Raw genomic sequence first — 18,793 nt, 5'->3', positions numbered from 1 at the left:
CCCCTTCCCAGCTGTGATCCCTTTTCTGCCCTCCAAACCCATCAGCCCCAGCCCAGAGCCCCCCCTGCACCCCAAAACCCTCATCTCCAGCTCAACCCCAGAGTCTGCACCCCCAGCCAGAGCCCTCACCCCCTCCCACTTCTCAACTCTCTTCCCCAGCCCAATGAAAATGAGTGAGTGAGGGTGGGGAGAGCAAGGGGGGCTGGGCCTCGGAGAAGAGGAGGGGCAGGGGGCGGGGCAAGGGTGTTTGGTGTTGTGCGAGTAGAAAGTTGCTAACCCTAATATGGACCTAATGTTGCTGCCACTTCAGCAAAAGGGAGAGTGAAGGAAGATGCTGTCCAGCAGAGCCAGTTTTAGGGTCCTTTTATTGGGGAGGTAAGATGTAAAGAGTTAAAAACCATTGGCTACTGTGGCAGTATTTTGCTGTGATGATTCCTCTAAAGGATGAAGACTCTCCCATCTGCTGCTGTTTTAGGTAACCTTTTCTGTATCCTTGAGTGAATAACTGGAAACACTGGCTCTACGTCCAAATCATGAGCCATTTCTTTGTTTTCTCAAGTGCTATTTAAAAATCTGTCTCTCAATAATCCTGGAAGATTGCTGCTGCTGTTTCTGTGAATCTGCATGCTATACTAAAATCCAGATAATTTCCCTGCTTGTCGGTTGTGCTGCTTTCTTTCAGCACCTTGTTCCACCCAGTGGGGATTGCCATGAAGAGATAAGTGGAGTTTCTCTTGCAGTGATTTTTGCCTCTGAATGAACCATACAGTCAGAGGTACAGGTATGTAGCTCCAGGAGTGCATCACAAATCTGGGGGAGCTGTTAATGAACAGCTTTTACAGTGTCTCTGCTTGCCTCCCATCCTCTTTCAGAGAGGGATTGCAGGGAAATAGCTACAGGCATTTTTAAGATATCCCACCTTTTTAGGAGATCCCCCAAATAATATATACAGTCTTTGCGGTATACCAAATACATTCCTGGACTCAAGGCAAGGAGCAGCAGCACCAGAAATCAGTAAGTTCCAGTTGGGACTACAGCACAGCACACACATGGCATGGGAGTTAACTTTCCTAATTTATGCCTGTAAAACCTAGTGCTTGCCCCTCCGGGGTGAGCCATTGTCATAACACTGAGCTCTGCAGTCTGTTGTTTTCAGTCCATGTCGTCTAGTTGCTTTAAAACGTTTTCAGCAAGTTCTGCTCCAGTAGTGCCGTTGACATTCAGAACTACAAGAAAAGGCTCTTGAACTGATGCTTCATCTTCATTCACTTTTACACACTAAAGAATTAAAGATATTCGTTCCACATGAGAACAACCCAGCGTACAGTCAAGCAACGCCCAGTATTTTGCAGTTTTCACTTGCATCAGAATTTAACTTTTTGACCCAACAGTTGACTAAGCCCATTCTGAGTGTATTTACTAAGATCATGCACATTTGCACCTGCCTTCACTTTATCCGAATGACCTGCCAAAACAGGAATATACTTAACTCAGTCCCTCCCAGGGAGTTTCCATTCCATCTGTCTCCCCAAGTGTTCAACATCCCCTTGAAGTAGCAGATTTCTCTCACCAAGAAATAGTATGACATGTAGAAGTCTCTGCAATATTAAATACCAATTGTGTTTCTCACCTTCCATTTCCTGCTGCAGCTTTTCATCAATAATCACAGAATTCTTGACAGTTGCGCAGTTCTCTTTAGACCAAGTAACAGTTCATATGATCCTCTGATGCCTCATGCTTCCTTAGTTTAGCTTCCAATTTCTTCCAGTCTGACACACCATTTATGAAATCTAAACATCGGAGAAGCTGTCTTGGGAGCTGGCCTGGGAAACAGATAGCATGGAAACCAGAATACCATCTACACAGGCACACACCGTCCAGCTTCAAACGACAGCTTTGCCCTTTTCTAGTACTCTTTTTATATTGGTCATCAGGGGAATGTCACCTGCCATTCCGCATGGAAAATTAAAAGCTTCAGATGTCCTTTGAATAGATACTTTCTCAACAAGAAAGTTCAGGGGACGTGGCCACATTACTGGATCCTGCCCCCAGCTGTCTTGTGATGAGCTGTTGCTTGGGACTTCTTTCTGGACTCCTGGTGAGAATGTTGAGCTCGTAGATTCATCATCCATCCGCAAGACAAATAGGAACCGATGGCTCGTTTACATTGTCTGTGCTACCTCTCCCAGCTTTGGAAGTGGCAGAAGTGTTCATCTCGTAAGGTTCTCTTCTGAATTTTAATGCAGACAGACATTGTGGCCATTGATGGGAGGGTGTAGGTTTATCTGGTCCTGCCTCAGCACAGGGGGCTGGACCTGATGACTCTTCAAAGTCCTTACAGCCCTTCATTTCTATGATTTTGTGCAGGACGTCCTAAATGATCTTTCTCTTTCCTGAACCCAGGACCAAAAAGCCATTCAGCTAGGCTGGCCTGCTGATGTTGCATAGCATCAACTCTGGTAACCTGGGGTGTTCTTTTTTCAGCCCCCTGGCAGAGATTTCTGCTTTTTTGATGGTAGCACGGTTGAAGGTTCCCATGTCAACAGCAACCCTGTTAATCACACCTTTCTGTTGGTGGTTACATTTTGCCTGTCACCAATATCATCCAGTTGACTACAGCATTAATTGGATATTGGCAACAGGCTTGCTGGTTATTGGCAACATTTTTTTTGCTGTGCAAACCTGTGGGCCCCCAGTACCCTCACTCCATGTGAAAGCCCAGCTGCCAGCAGGTTTGTGGGCTGGCAGCCAGGAATGGAAGCAGTGGGTCCCAGGCTGCAGGCAGGGCTGCTGCCTGGATGCTGGGGCTTTACATGTGGAATGGGGATGCTGGGGGCCCACAGGGTCACATGGTACTGCTCTCTGGGCTGCGTCCTGCCCTGATACCGGAGACCGGGGCTTGGCATGTCCCAAAACTTCCATCCCTGGCTGGAGCCCCGTAAATCTGCTTTCCATAGGGACTGCAGCCAACGGATGGAAGTGCTGGGGTGTGTGGAGCCCTGGTCCCTGGTGCCAGGGCAGTCCTCAGCCTGGAGAGCAAGTATGCAGGGTTGCAGCCCTGGAAGGAAGCTCTGGGATTTTTCTGGGAGTTTTCACCCAAAGAACTACCAGTTTTGCTAATCAAAAGAATAAGCGAGAGAAATCTCACACAAGCTCTCTCATTACCTTCTTGGCCCAGGAAGAAGGCATTTAAGATTTGCCCATGGTTACTAGTCACCGTAGTAATGAGCATCCTTCTTATCCTTATTCTCATCAAACTGATGGAGCAATAAGCATCTCTCTCACTTCTCATCTGTGACAGAATAAACTGAAATGCATACTTCAGGACTAACCTCCTTTTTGAGGTTGAAGAATTGGAGACGCATGGGAAGGTGTGGAACTGGAGATTGCTTATAACTCTATTTTCAACTGACTCAGTTTCTGGCTGGTGTCCCTTGAATATGAAGAAAAAATGCCCCAAAAGCACATTGTTTCGTGGTTGCATTGGAAGGCAGAGATTTTTCTAATATCATACAAGTAGGAGTGTTGTAGAGGTTGGCATCCTGCCTCCATGTAGCTGGGTAGTGACAATGGGCAATGGCTGGTTTAAATTTAACCGCACACAGCTGGGGGGTGCAGGGAAGCAGCACACAGGGCTTCTTGAAACTCTCACTGACCCTTTCACCTTGTTCACCAAGACGGGTGCTTGTACTATGTGTCCCCTAACATCAGTGTTGTATATTTGGATGTCTGTATGGATAAGGGGAAAACAGTGGATGTGATATATCTTGACTTGCAACCTCAGCAAGTTCCCAGATGACACTAAGCTGGGGGGAGAGGTAGATACGCTGGAGGGTAGGGATAGGGACCAGAGTGACCTAGGCAAATGGGAGGATTTGGCCAAAAGAAATCTGATGAGGTTCCACAAGGACAAGTGCAGAGTCCTGCACTTAGGATGGAAGAATCCTGTGCACCGCTACAGGCTGGGGACTCAGTACCAATGTGGACACAAGAACAGATGGATATAAACTGGCCATCAGGAAGTTTAGACTTGAAATTAGATGAAGGTTTCTAACCATCAGAGGAGGGAAGTTCTGGAACAGCCTTCCAAGGGAAGCAGTGGGGGCAAAAGACCTATCTGGCTTCAAGATTAAACTCGATAAGTTTATGGAGGAGATAGTATGATGGGATAACATGATTTTGGCAATTAATTGATCTTAACTATTCATGGTATATAGGCCCAGTGGCCTGTGATGGGATGTTAGATGGGATGGGATCTGAGTTACTACAGAGAATTCTTTCCTGGGTATCTGGCTGATGAATCTTGCCCACATGCTCAGGGTTCAGCTGATCGCCATATTTGGGGTCGGGAAGGAATTTTCCTCCAGGGCAGATTGGAAGAGGCCCTGGGAGTTTTTCGTCTTCCTCTGCAGCCTGGGGCACAGGTCACTTGCTGGAAAATTCTCTGCACATTGAAGTCTTTAAACCATAATTTGAGGTCTTCAATAGCTCAGACATAGGTGAGAGGTTTATTGCAGGAGTGGGTGGGTGAGATTCTGTGGCCTGCGTTGTGCAGGAGGTCAGACTAGATGATCATAATGGTCCCTTCTGACTTTAATATCTATGAGGTCTATGAGACCTGGGGATTACACTGGACGAAAAGCTGGATATGAGTCAGCTGTGTGCCCTTGTTGCCAAGAAGCCAACAACATATTGGGCTGCATTAGTAGGAGCACTGCCAGCAGATCGAGGGAAGTGATTATTCCCCTCTATTCGGCACTGGTGAGGCCACATCTGGAGTACTGTGTCCAGTTTTGGGGCCCCCACTACAGAAGGGATGTGGACAAATTGGAGAGAGTCCAGCAGAGGGCAACGAAAATGATCAGGGGACTGGGGCACATGACGTATGAGTATCAGTGGTGGCAGATGACAGAACAAGGAGCAGTGGTCCCAAGTTGCAGTGGGGGAGGTCTAGGTTGGATATTAGGAAACACTATTTCACTGGGAGGGTGGTGAAGCACTGGAATGCGTTACCTAGGGAGGTGGTGGAATCTCCTTCCTTAGAGGTTTTTAAGGTCAGGCTTGACAAAGCCCTGGCTGGGATGATTTAGTTGGGGTTGCTCCTGCTTTGAGCAGGGGTTGGACGAGAACCTCCTGAGGTTCCTTCCAGCCCTGATCTCCTATGAGTCTATATTTGGGACTCTAACTAAAAAGTCAATTGCTGCTGCTTGTTTTCCATGTTGAGTCTTAACTCCACTAGTTCCAGCTGAATTTACCTTGGAAATTCCACATTATTAATAGGTTTATGGTCGTACCTAGTGGCCTTGCCCAGGAGCAGGGCTCCATTGTGCTAGGTACCATACAAACACATAGTAAGACAGTTCTTGCCCCCAAAAGCTTGAAATCTAAATCTATACCACCTTAACCCTTATGTTTAAAACTATTCCATGAGATGAGGTTAAAAATTCCTGCTAAATACCATGACTACAACTCACTAGGATTATTCGTTGAAAACCACGGTTTATGGATATTATTGCATTTTCTTTGATAATCATTGGAATGCTTTATTAAAATAGAAAATTTATAAATACACAACTTCATTCATAGATTCCAAGGCCAGATGGGACCCCTGTGATCATCCATTCTGCCTCGTGTATAACACAGGCCAGAGAACATCCCTAAAATGATTCCTAGAGCAGAGATTTTAGAAAGATCCAATCTTGATACAAAAATGTTCAGTGATGGGGAATCATAGAATCATAGAAGGTTAGGGTTGGAAGGGACCTCAGGAGGTCAACTAGTCTAAGCCCCTGCTCAAAGCAGGACCAATCTCCAATTTTTGCCCCAGGTCCCTAAATGGCCCCCTCAAAGATTGAACTCACAACCTTGGGTTTAGCAGGCCAATGCTCAAACCACTGAGAATCCCCCATGATCCTTGGTAAATTGTTCTAATAGTTAATTACTCTCACTGCTGAAAATTTATACCACCTTTCCAGTCTGAATTTGTCTAGCTTCAACTTCCAGCCATTGGATCATGTTATATCTTTCTCTGTTATACTGAATAGCTCATTATTAAATGTTCCCTTTGTAGACACTTAGACTGTAATCAATTCACCATTAACCTTCTCTTTTGTTAATCTCAATAGATTGAACTCTTGGAATCTATCACCATAAGGCATATTTTCCAATCCTTTAATCATTCTTGATGCTCTTCTCTCAACCTCTACAATTTATCAACATTCTTCTTAAATTCTGGCCACCAGAACTGGCCCCAAGATTCCAGTAATTGTTGCACCAGTGCCAAATAGACAGGTAAATTAACCCCTCTGCTCCTACTTGAGATTCCCCTGATTATGCATTCCAGGATTGCATGAGCTCTTCTTTGAGTGGGCACTCCACTTCAGATGCACATGAATCCCTCTGCCTTTGATCTGAGACTTTTGGTAGCAGTTCCCCTTTTGGCCTTACACATCCTCATGCCCTGTACCAAGGCTACATAGGGCTGCACAGATGAACCTTCCTCCATTCCCTCTCATCTGCCTTTGGCCAGAAACAGAGTATACCTGTGGGCCTGTTCCCTCTTTTATTAGTATTTTAGCTTTGCTAGTTAGTTCTTAGTACCTTTATAGTTGTTGGAACATTTGTTTTCCCCTTTCTTCTTTTCTTTTCTAAAAAATATAATACATGCACGTGTGCACTCAATTTTTTTCTTCTTCTCCTATTGAGGGGCTTGAACAAGTTTCTTCTGTTAGCGATGCTCGGTTCCCAGGGCTTTAAAAGGCACCTCTCTTGTTGAGAAGCAATCCCTGTAGTGAGTGGCACTCCCAGTACTGCCCAGTAAGTGCAATGTACTGCCCCAGTCCTCCCAGTTACCTCCTTTAATGCCAATCTACTTACAGGTTGTGATAGAGAGCCCTGAGTTCTTCTGGCTCCCACCTCCAGCAGGGTGCAACTTCCTTATTTTCTTCTCATAGGAATTTATTTGGCGGTGCCTCCACCCTCCGTGCTCTTTCCTGGCAGGATCACCACGGCAGCTAGGAAGGAAAATTCTAACCATGGGGTAACCTCCACTTACTTGCCAGATAGCTGGAGACTCCCAAGAAATACTACAAACACACAATAATATAATTCCTCTGTTGAATGTATAGACAGGGAGGAAATATAACAGAACAGGGTGAAATATGACTCTCGGGGTCACTGATAATCCTCATGAATTTCCCCAGTCACATGACCAGATAGAGCAAGAGTTAAATTTAGCATCCCATTGGCACACGTACTTCATAGGGGCTCTTGATGTCCTGTGACAACGATATTGTCTAACTACAAGATGGTGACTCACAACTCCATGAAGCATCCTCGGGGTCTAAGATGAAGCTAGAGTCCTCAGCCACTGCGGAGGGCTGACAATCACAGCTGGCAGGCGTCCTCTTCTTGCAGGAGTCACGCTGCTTCTGTTCCCAGGATTTCCCATCCCCACACAGAGATGCAGGGCTCAAGGTGCAGATTATAATAACTACTAAACTCCTAACTCCTGATCTCCTACCCTAGCGCTCTGCTACTCTCACAGACAGCAGGCAGCCCTGAGCTAGCAGCCGGAGTAGAACCTGCCACTTGCGAACCGATTTATCTAGGAGCTGAAGGGCTAATTCAGTCGGGGGGGGGGTGAGTTTTCCCAACAAAACTCTACTCACTGGGTGTCACCTTGAAGAGGCAAAGGCCCAGGCTGAGGGTGTTGCTGCCAGACCCCAGAGGACAGTTCTCAGGGGGACTAATAAAATCTAAAAAAACCCAAACAATGCCTTGACCCTGAAAAAGGAGACGTGCCAGAGACTCCACGAAGTCCACTAGGAATTTTGCTATTACTATCGATTCTATGTGGAAGGTGCAGTATAAACCCCTAAAATAGGCGGTTTCTGCAAGGATTTCAAACTGATTCTCTCTCATGGCATTTCTTTTCTCAAGCTGGGCAAGAGCAGGAGGTGCAGAAGCTAATGATGTGGGGGTATGTAACAGATATAGTAAACTAAACTGTTTTTGACTTAAAAAATAGTCAGGTTGGATTTGAGTTTTAAGTACTGGTCCAGCCAATGTTTTATCCGAACCCCTTTGGCATCCCTTAAAAAATGTCAATTAATTTTACTTCCCTTGGCTCTGGTTGATGTCCCACAGTACAGCAGATCTGCAACTGCAATACTGCTGTTATTGAGAGTTATTAGCATTAGTAACTATTGAAAAATAAATGTGTGATCCCTCTGTCATTCTTCCAGTTTTAATCCTTGCCTCCACTTTGTCACCAGAGGGCTGGCATATACATTCTATTGCAGTTAGCTAATTCCTCTCCCTTATTTTGTTAATAACAAGAAACCCAGGACAAACTTCTTGTTAGGAATTAAAAAGCTGATTGTCTACTTTTCCTTACAAGAGATCTTTCTTTCGCTGGTACCAGTGTATCAGTTAGCAGCTCCCAGAGCAAACTGATGTGGGATAACAGCTTGCTCAATGCACCCTTGTGTGTATTTCCACCCATTCCAGGAAATCAGGTCCAAGAATCAGCTGCCTCCTTCCTACCCCCACCTCCTCCTCAGGTCCTCATTGGCTGCTGCTGTTCTGCAGAAGTACAGCATCTTAGTCGATGGACTTCTCCACTCCCCCACAGATGAAATAAGAAGCTTCCCCCTTGCTGGCTTAGAAGACATTGCTCTGATTCCAGCAAAAAGTGGGCGCAGAAGGAAGGTGAGTAGCAGAAATAATACGATGGTGTTTAGAAGGAAATGACTTTGTTAGAAAATGCTAATTCTGAATATTTATGCAGGTGGGTCACATACCAACCTAATTATTGAAGTAGGAGTCATTTTCCCTCCCCTCCCCCACTTTGGAACCTTCAAACCATTGGGGTTTTGTCAAACTAAACACTTAAAAAAAGAAAATAAGGGGGGGGGGGTGAAGCAGCAGCCAAAACAGAGTTGTGGCACGCTTTTCATGCATTTTGTTATGTCTGCAAATGTCGTCAAATTAGACAGTGATACAATGTAATTGTGTCCGTCAAGCAATTTCCATTACAACATGAGCAGGGAATATTGATCTGAATAAATGAAGAGCAGTGCTAGTTACTGGCTGTAACTTTTCCAAAGAGCATTAATTGTATCTAATTTAAGCCGATTTGCCCATTCGCTTACTCCTGTGGCTGAGAAAGATTGGTCTATAATAGCAAGTTACATCATGAGGCAAGTCCTTAGCCTCTGATGTAGTAGCTAATAGTAGTAAAGTCAATAGAGCAGTGCTGACTTGCACCAGCACGGATCTTCAAGCACCACGTTTTTTTCCCCAACAAAAGCAAAGTCTGCTTTTATTTTGTTAAGAAAGGTTTTAGTTAATATCAGAGTACTGTGAAACTCTGGTGGCTGATTTTTCTACATCTTTTCCCATTATGTCATAATCTTTTAAAGGGGGTTTATTATCTATATGAAATCTATAGGAAACCTGGAAATCAAATATTTATGTAACTTCAGGAGGTAAGGACGTACATCACTTAAATTCTGTCGCTAGCATAATAAATAGCATATCAGAAGCAAGTGCAGAATGAAGGGAAATGAGCATATTTGCTTGCACTTAGTGCTTATGAAAACTGGATCTCATAATGTACTGTTGGCTCAGTGGGGATAGAGACGTTCAGTGATCGGGTAATAAAGACAGAGCCAACCAAATCTGAGAAGTAAAAGAAAGAAAAAGCTGGAGAATAGAGATGATTACAAAGAACTTTGTGAAGCACTGAAAACAAAAATATACAAAATCCAGCAGACTAAAAATGGAGCAAATCAGCTGCTCAAAGACTCAACATAAGAAGTAACCATAACACATGCTAGGAACCAAGAAAACTCACATGTGTAAATAAATATTTACACCCTGCGGTTCCCCAGTGCTATGTAAGTGACTAAGACAGGTTCTTGTGATGTGACAAAAATTGTAAGCTTTTTCCTTTTGAAGTAAGAAAGGATGTTTTTTGCTAAGACAAGGTCAAACTAGAGTAAGAACCTAAATAGATAAATCTCAGCACAGGAAACTGGAACTGTGATTCTGCAGCAAATTTGGGGAAAAGATACTGCGTTGGAGACATATACACTGTTTTCATACTGAGGGCAGTATTTTCCATATGTGATTACAATCTCCAAAGGGTGAAAAAACCAGAACCTTAAAAAATACCATGATTGAGGTGATGTGTTGCTCAGGCAATTGGTGTAAGTCTGTAGTTCCCAATTTGTGGGCTGCAGACCGTGGTTCATGGAGCATTCCTGGTGGTCTGCAGAAAGCTGGCGATTCCCACGGGGCTGGTTGTCCTTGTTCCCAGCTGTTAAACTGCACTTAAAAAAAGCTAAAAATCCATTAAATACTTTCCTATGTAAGCAATGGCCGTAGTTGCCACGGGAATATGTTACATGGTCACAGATGGTTTCAAAGATTAGTTCTTTTGCAGTGTTAGTAGTCTCTGGATTGAACAGATTTTTATTTTAAAGAGCTAGGTTGGAAACTAAAACCTGGCCAAAATGTCTCGTTGAAAATAGTTTTGTGGCACTTCAGCTGACAAACTGTTTTTCAGACCTTCACTTGCTGCTTTTTTCCCCTTTTTTTCTGTCAGTGCTGAGGATCTTCCCTGACATCTTGGGGTGAAATGCTTCTCTGTGGCTTGGTGGCCCATCCACTGAAAAGCAGGGCAGTCAGTACCATTTTACAGAAAAAAATCAATTAATCATTGATGTATTGGTGGGGGTTGTGTATTCTGACTATGCCATATTTACGTCTTTTAACAGCCTGCTGGCTTTTATGTATTTATTGTACTCTGCCAAAGTGGAGATCAAGGTGCAAAACTTGTGTTCACACTTTAGGGAAGTCTGGGAATTTTCCGGACAGATAGCAGCTATTCCCTCCCCAACTCCCCACGGTGCACTCTTCTTGAATGTAATGGTGAAATTGAAAAACCCCTATGTCTATGTTACCCAGTAATCCTCCCTTCAGAATGTTACTTTTTGTTAGTGATGCTGACGATAAGCTAATGAATATATGGACCATCTAGTACTGCAGGGTACCTCCTTTTTAACAATAGGTCTGTGCTGACTCTGTTTTGGCAATATACAAATATTCTGCTTGTTACCCAAGGTTTTAAAGTAAGAACAATGTCCCACACGTGTTTCCCAACCTTAAGCTACATCAATTGAAATAAGTTTCCACAGATGGTCAGCTCTTTGCTGGCATTATTTCCTTAAGTGCTCATTTGGGGCCTGATCCAAAGCCCATTGAAATTTATTGGCATCTTTCCATTGACTTCCATGGGCTTTGGATCAGGCCCTTGTGGCATAACACTGTTGGGCCAAGGGTTGTCTAGTTGCACAGAGAAGGCAGAAAGGCGTTTAAACCCCCCACACGCTGAGCTTAACACGGTGTTTCCTCCCAATCCCTTTCATTTTAGGCGAGTGCCACTGTAACAATGTCTGCTCTGGAAAAGGCCATGATTGCCATCATTGAAGCTTTCCACCAGTACTCGGGAAAGGAGGGAGACAAACACAAGCTGAAGAAATCTGAATTAAAGGAGCTCATTAACAATGAGCTCCCCCATTTTTTAGGCGTGAGTATTGCCTTTTGAACAATGAATTGCCCTTTACTCTATTGTGTACCAAATGTCGAGATGCCTGAAGATGTTTACAGTAGCCTTCAACAGTTCTCAGCGCTCATGTTGTTTGTTGAAATAGTTTTAGCTAGCAGGCTGCTTCCCGTGGCAATGGGAACAGTACATATACTCAAGCTGTGACTGTCAAAGGGCTCAGTGCAATGGACTGCTTCCAGTACTTCAGCCTTTGTCTTGTACTGTGTTTCTTGGGGGTAGGGAAGCGACGGTCCTGATTTAATGGCTACTCAGAGGGTGGGCAATAAAAGGGAGTTAGCTCATTCAGAAGGCAAAGCATATCCCCTCTGGATGGCAGGCGGCTCTCTCTCCATGGAATTATCTTTTTGCTTTTCTTGTGTATTTCCCAGGTGCTTATATGTGAGGGGCCAGACTGTACATATCAAGGTCCAGTCACCTGTGGGGGAAAGCACAAGGGCCCAGATCCCCAAATTTAGGTACCTAAATTGCAGCTTTAGTTGTTCCTCTGATCCACAAAATCCCTGCTCAGCTGATGCCCAATCCTATAGATGCCTAAATTTGTACTCTAAAAGCCCCCTAGGTGCCTATGTTTTTGCCTCTGTGCATGTGCACTACTGCTTCAGGCAGGCATCTGGATGCCTGTCTCATGCCTAAGCCCCAGCACCATGCTTGAACCCAATGGAGGGAGGTGTTGCTCACCTGTAGGGGTGCTCAGAGCATGCATAACTCCACACATGTGGCAGGAGGAAGAGGCGGGGACTCCCTTCTGACCTTTAGCGCAGTGGTTAGGGCACTCGCCTGGGCAGTGGGAGACCCAGCTTAGTTCCAACCTCTGCCTGAAGAAGAGAAGGCATTTGAACAGGGGTTTCCCATGTCTCAGGCGAGTGCCATAACCCCTGTATTATAGTCACTCTCTCTGGCCCAATGCATACAGTATTTAGTCATTGATACACAAGATTGAGAGAGCCCCAGGTGAGAATATTCCTTGTCCAGTGGTTAGGAAGCAGAGGTGGGAAACTGCTGTTCAAATCCCTTCTCCTCATCAGCTGGGGGTTGGAAATGAACTGGGGTCTCCCACATTCCAGCTGAGTGCTCTAACCACTGGGCTAAAGCTAAGGGAGGTGTCCACCGCCGCTCTCTCCACCCTTCTGTTTGGTGTGGAGTTAGGTGTGCACCAGGGCCATTCTCGCAAGAAACAGCTTATGCTGATTCCAGGAGAGGGTTCTGGCTGTGGATCCAAAGCTGAGGTAGGAGCCTCCCTTCAGCCTGATTTAGCCATGACCCAAAATCCATTTGAATGACAAAAAAGAAATAGTCACTGCATGGTGACTTGCCTGCCTGGTGTGAAGGTCGGGGAATCTCTCGAGACATCTAGATAGACTTATGTGTAGTGCTGGGGAGGAGCTGGTGGGCGTGGTACATGTAGGTACCAACGACATGGGGAAGGATAGGAGAGAGGTCCTGGAGGCCAAATTTAGGCTCCTAGGTAAGAGATTGAAGTCCAGGACCTCCATGGTCGCATTCTCTGAAATGCTCCCAGTTCCACGCACAGGGCCAGTTAGATAGGCAGAACTGCAGGGTCTCAGTGTGTGGATGAGACAATGGTGTAGGGAGGAGGGGTTTAGATTTCTTAGGAACTGGGGAAGCTTTTGGGAGAGGGGGAGCCTATACAGGAAGGATGGGCTCCACCTAAACCAAAATGGGACCAGATTGCTGGTGCTTAAAATTAAAGAGGTTGTAGAACAGTTTTTAAACTAAGGGCTAGGGGAAAAGCTGACAGGTGCGGAGGAGCGTGTGGTTCGGACATCCCTTAGGAGGAGAGGATGGAAAATGATAAAATACAGGGAGGATCTGATGAGAAACAGTCAAATGATAAAAAGTCCCATTCAATTACATCATGTGGGGGACAGCCAAAAAATGACAAGTTTTTAAAATGCTTATATACCAATGTTAGAAGTCTAAATAATAAGATGGTGAACTAGAGTGCCCCGTATTAAATGAGGAATTGATATAACAGGCATCACAGAAACTTGGTGGAATGAGGATAATCAATGGGACACAGTAATACCAGGGTACAAAATATATCAGAAGGACAGACTAGGTCCTGCTGGTGGGGGAGTGGCACTGTATGTGAAAGAAAGCATAGAATCAAATGAAGTAAAAATTTTAAATTAACTAAATTGTACTATAGAATCTCTATGAATAGTAATTCCATGCCTATGTCGTAATGTGTGTCCTTGTATTAAAGATCCTGGGAAGACATGATTCTTCTTTGCAGACCCAGAATATTTGTATTGAATAATAGCCAAATTGTAGCCCATGTGTCGATCATTTAAGAACGAGCTTCTTTTCTGCTGTTACAGCATTTCCAGTCAGATTAGATTTAAATGTCCACCACCTTAATCTTTCCACGGAAAAACAAACTGTTATTCCAAAGTGGTTTTACATACTCGTCAATGCAGTATACAAAAGTGGCTGACCGTTCCTACTTCATGTGGGTCTCTGTTGCAAGGAAGCTGCATAAGGAACCACAGTCCTGTGCCAGTGCTTGGAAGGCAACATGGAAAACGGATACATTACGAAAGGGAAACTTCTTTGGATGTGTTTTGAATAAACAGTGAATGATGAGAATACCCAGTATGGTGACATCTACTGTACTGTCTATTAGCTCCATTTGAAGACAACCAGATTATGAACCAGGACTCCTAAATCCTATTCACAGCCCTATCCCTTGTTCACCAGCTTTAACTGCTCTTTCTTGTTTTGGCTAGGAAATTAAAGATCAAGAGACAGTGGATAAGGTGATGGAGACACTGGATGCCGATGGTGACGCTGAATGCGACTTCCAGGAATTTGTAGCCTTCATTGCCATGGTCACTTCTGCTTGTCATGAGTTCTTTGAACATGAGTGAAACATCAGAGAAGCAACCAAGAACCTGCTGTGTGTGATTTTAAAGATAGAATATGAATTCTAATTTAGAGATACCAAGCCGGTTTAGGGGCTACTAGGAGTGAGTCTGCTAATCCTAAGTAGTTTTAGTAAGATCAGTGTGCTTTGTGAATGGAAACATATAAATGTCTTTTAAAGGGCTGTTTGCCAGTGCCTGCCTAGCGCTTAAGCAGCATGTGTATTATATCTATCTTTAACTAGCGTGCACAGCATTCTCCTGCTACGTGCCTAGATATATACACAGATTCAGATGCAAGTAGATAGACCTTCCAAAGTCGTCCAAGTTTTATTGTAAAGGTTGTTTTTGTTTTTTTTAAAAAGGGGGGTTAGTAAGTAATAAAGGGACTGGAGAACAGAGACCTAATCGAAAGCTCATTGAACTAAATGGCAAGACTTCTTCTGGCTTCAGTGAGCTTTGAATCAGACCCAGTGGGCAATACGAATGGTGAAAGAACAATAGATAGGATGCTTGCTAATTACTCAGTGGCCACACTACACTTGCATGAGCATTTTCATTTCTCAGCAGCTTATTTATCTTCAACAGTATTGTTTTTAAAAGGCATAGCAGGTAACATTCTAGGCTTTTTCTCTTACTTTTAACTCTTCCTACTGTTTAACTACTAGCGGAAATAGGTGCTGGGGCACTCAGGGCACATAAACCTACTGTGATAATGAGAGAGCTGAAAAAAATAGGCTAGAGACAGCGGTACATTTAGACAGCGCCCCCAGTATAAAGTTACCCTGACTGATCGCTGGGAAGGAAGGAATGAAAAACACTATCACGCTACTGTTGTGGGCTAGTAATATAGCTATTGTATTGGGTTTTGTGTTGGTGGTGGGTCCTTGTACCCCTTTCAGAGATCCAGGAACCTAATATCCTTTACCCATTTTAAGCATGTTTATAAAAATCCTGCTCCACTGATCCTGGCTGGTCAGAACAAGATGTACGTCTCCATGGACCATCTCAGAATACCGACTCTCTAGGCTAAGGCTTGGTCTACACGTGGAAGTTATATTGGCATAGCTCCCTCAGTCAGCGGTATTAACCCCCCCGCATAGATACAGCTGTGTTGACAGAAGAGTGCGGCTTCCTTTGCTGCAGCTAATGTTCGGGGAGGTGATATTCCTACGCCTACAGAAACCCCCCGGCGGGGTCTCCATTACAGGGCTCTGCTGCCCAGTTTATGCCGATACAGTCTCCACAATGTAGACATACCCTAACATTCCAAATGTGCTACTGAATTCATGGTGCAAGCAAGCAAACTCAGCTCAGAAGAGTTGGCCACAATTTAAATTTCCCCATAGCTCAGCAATGGGTCAGTGATAAACTTTAATTCTGGACTAATGAATATTGAACAGTAAAAAATTAAATTAAATTAAATTAGGGAGTCACTTTAAGTTTGCCAGTATGATATTATCTGGATGGCCTTGATTTCCATATTAAATATGTGTATATATAATTTCTGGGATGTTTAGAAATAGTGTTTCAAATTCTAAATTTTGTATTTGGATATAAAGAATGCAGAGTGAGGTTATCACTTTATACATTTTAAATGTTCCATAATTTGATTTTACAAAATGCCCTATGTTTTATGGAAATGAAGATATCTTTCTATAGTTCCTTGCTAAGGACATGCATGTAGGAAAGGTACTGTCCTACATTCGGATTCAAATTAAAGCAGCAGCTCTAACCAAGTGATTGTGGGGTTTATTTTTAAGTTCAGTTCTTTAGAAAAAAGTAAATTAGCATTCAGTGTTCCCATCATCATATTTTTGACATCTTTGGGAATTTTTGGTTCTATTATTTTTCAGCCCTTTTGATTGCTAATGAAGGCCCCAATCCTGCAGCAGGATCTATGTGTGTGCAGCCCCGCTAAAAGGTATTTATCAGTCAGTTTCTGAGGGTAAGATACGTGTGTGTCCCCCTCATTAACTCAGTTTGGGTTTTCGCAAAAAGAAAAGGAGTACTTGTGGCGCCATAGAGACTAACCAATTTATTTGAGCACGAGCTTTCGTGAGCTACAGCCGAAAGCTCATGCTCAAATAAATTGGTCAGTCTCTAAGGTGCCACAAGTACTCCTTTTCTTTTTGCGAATACAGACTAACACGGCTGTTACTCTGAAACCTGTCGTTTGGGTTTTGTCTCCCTCAAGTGGCTGGTTCCACACAAGGCCTTTGAGTCTGCTACAGGCTCCAGCTAGATTTACTGATTTAGCTCAAGCAGTAGCAGTTCATGTGTGACCCTTTTTAGGTGAGAGGGCTCTGGGTCAGTCCTTGCTGCTGACCGTGGCAGGCAGTTGTCACAAATGGTGAGCTGGGAAATGCATGGTGATGGATCACTGATGTGTGGGGCATCAGACCCTCCAAAATAGCAGTTCTGTCAATCCTTCCAGCCTCGGGTTAGGCACTGTCCATGAAGTACCAAAAACCCAGCTGAGGGACCATTACAACCCTTTCAGTGGTAACATCTGTCTCTATCTACAATGTTTATAATAGTGTTCCTAGACCATAAGAATTGAAGGTATTATACGTTCATCGTGCCCCCTGCAGGTACTGTGTGACTGATAAAGTACCAAGTCAGCAGAACAGGTGCGCTCTGGGGTAATTGTTCTGTCGATTTGCATGAACTGGGAAAGAGAATCAATGCAATTAATACGTAGAGACCTCTTAGTACCACATGCAGCTATAATAAATTCCTAGTAAAACCAGCACCTAAATACAATCCTATACAGCCACATCAGGGTTGAAATGCACAAACTGGTGAGCGGGGCATTGCAAGACTAAACAGGTTAGAACAGCAAGTGAATGGTCCCTTCCAAAAATAGTTCAATTGCATATTATACTAGTGGGGGGAAAAGTCTGATCCAGATTTGCTGGACTGACTGAGACGTGCTCAGGGATGCTTCACCTGCCACAGAGCGGCCAATGGCCCCCCGGGGCCATTACAGCATCAGCAGAACAGACACAATCCCTTTTGCCTGGCCATGCCCCCTGTGCTTAGTGGAGAGGGATGGCCTAGGAGCTGCATCACCAATCATATGGCACCTGGGAATTCCCCTGGACACCAGTTGCTTTGGTTGCACTGGAGGGGTGCAAACCAGACTTAGAGTACAAACCCTGATCCTATCTGAATAATTGTTGCTAATGAGATGTTTCCCACTCTAGACCTGATATTGTCAGCAGTCTTCCCTTCATTCTTTTTGACTCTTCAAATTGAAATTACCCTAAAAAGAAAATGCTATGCTGGTAGGAGCATTAATTACGTGTTAGCCCTATTTACCCACCCTTCCTGGGAGGCGGCCAGGGCATGTGACTATGAATTAGGAACCTAGACTTACAAGCAAGTCCCTTAGCCTTTCTGTGCCTCAGTTTCCTTGTCTATAATAACTGAGTCTCACCACACTTGATTAATGCATGTGAGAGATACCAAGCTGCTCAGCTGGCAGGGGTTGTAAGATTGTGGGACGTTAACAGAGGTCTGGACTGTGGGGTATTTCTTAGAGATGTCTTATGCAAACAAGCCACCTAAATAGAAGGTTCTGCTGAGTAGGTCACTCGGCTGCTTTGTAAAAAGGTTCTGAACATTCAGGCAGTTGAGCGAGCTGACTGATTTGTACTGTTTGACTTCAGTGCTGGCTAGAGCTGCAAGAGTAAATAAGAATCACACCAACATGGGGAAGAACAGTGACTTCACAGTTCTCAGCCACTGCTAACAAACTCCTGCTCTGTAAATTTAAACTAGTTTTTCAAACCACTGGGAAAATGGAAAGAGCAGAATCCCCTGTGCAATGTCCGAGTATGTTTTCAGCAAGTGGTGGTAGCAGACATTTCCATTGCTATGGTGCCCTATTGGTCAAACAGGAGGGCTTTGATCCTTGCACTAATGGTGACAAAATAAAGTAGGCAGAAAATTGGATTCTCCAAGGAGTGTTTCCAATCATTGGAGCAAAACACCAAGAACCAGACTAAATAAATCACGGCACGTACAGCATGGCTGCTTTAGGACAGCACGCTGGCTGGGGGCTGGATCAGTGGACTGTATTTTCCTCTGTTAGAGAGGGGAGAGGTAACGTCTTTTGTGAGACCAACTTCTGTTGAGACAAGCATTCGAGCCACCCAGCGCTCTTCTTCCGAGGACAACCATTCAGATTTTCCACTGGTACCTTGAAAATTGTGCAGGCACTTTCCACTGATTGAAAGGAGAGAACTGATGGGGCCTCTGAAGAAGC

At 44.3% G+C, this 18,793-nt stretch overlaps 1 protein-coding gene and 2 long non-coding RNA genes across 4 annotated transcripts in view; 2 read left to right on the top strand and 1 right to left on the bottom strand.

Annotated features, from left to right (window-relative positions):
- LOC122462496 overlaps positions 1-16,259 on the top strand; it is a 25,994-nt gene extending 9,735 nt beyond the window's left edge. Inside the window, exons 2-3 of the long non-coding RNA XR_006285056.1 lie at positions 4,654-4,669; positions 14,605-16,259. This is a non-coding gene — a long non-coding RNA (uncharacterized LOC122462496). The remainder of the gene's footprint in view (positions 1-4,653; positions 4,670-14,604) is intronic.
- S100B (S100 calcium binding protein B) lies at positions 8,513-16,259 on the top strand. The gene is made up of 3 exons (XM_027828982.3): positions 8,513-8,712; positions 11,441-11,596; positions 14,386-16,259. The coding sequence occupies exons 2-3, from the start codon at positions 11,459-11,461 to the stop codon at positions 14,524-14,526; spliced, it is 279 nt and encodes a 92-aa protein (XP_027684783.1). The 5' UTR covers positions 8,513-8,712; positions 11,441-11,458; the 3' UTR covers positions 14,527-16,259.
- The window catches only part of LOC122462495, a 28,990-nt gene continuing 25,957 nt past the window's right edge, over positions 15,761-18,793 (bottom strand). For both annotated transcript variants that reach the window (XR_006285055.1, XR_006285054.1), the window contains one exon: positions 15,761-18,793. This is a non-coding gene — a long non-coding RNA (uncharacterized LOC122462495).

Source organism: Chelonia mydas, chromosome 11 (genome assembly GCF_015237465.2).
Source record: "Chelonia mydas isolate rCheMyd1 chromosome 11, rCheMyd1.pri.v2, whole genome shotgun sequence".
Taxonomy (NCBI): domain Eukaryota; kingdom Metazoa; phylum Chordata; order Testudines; family Cheloniidae; genus Chelonia; species Chelonia mydas.
This window is presented reverse-complemented; position numbering and strand designations above follow the sequence as displayed.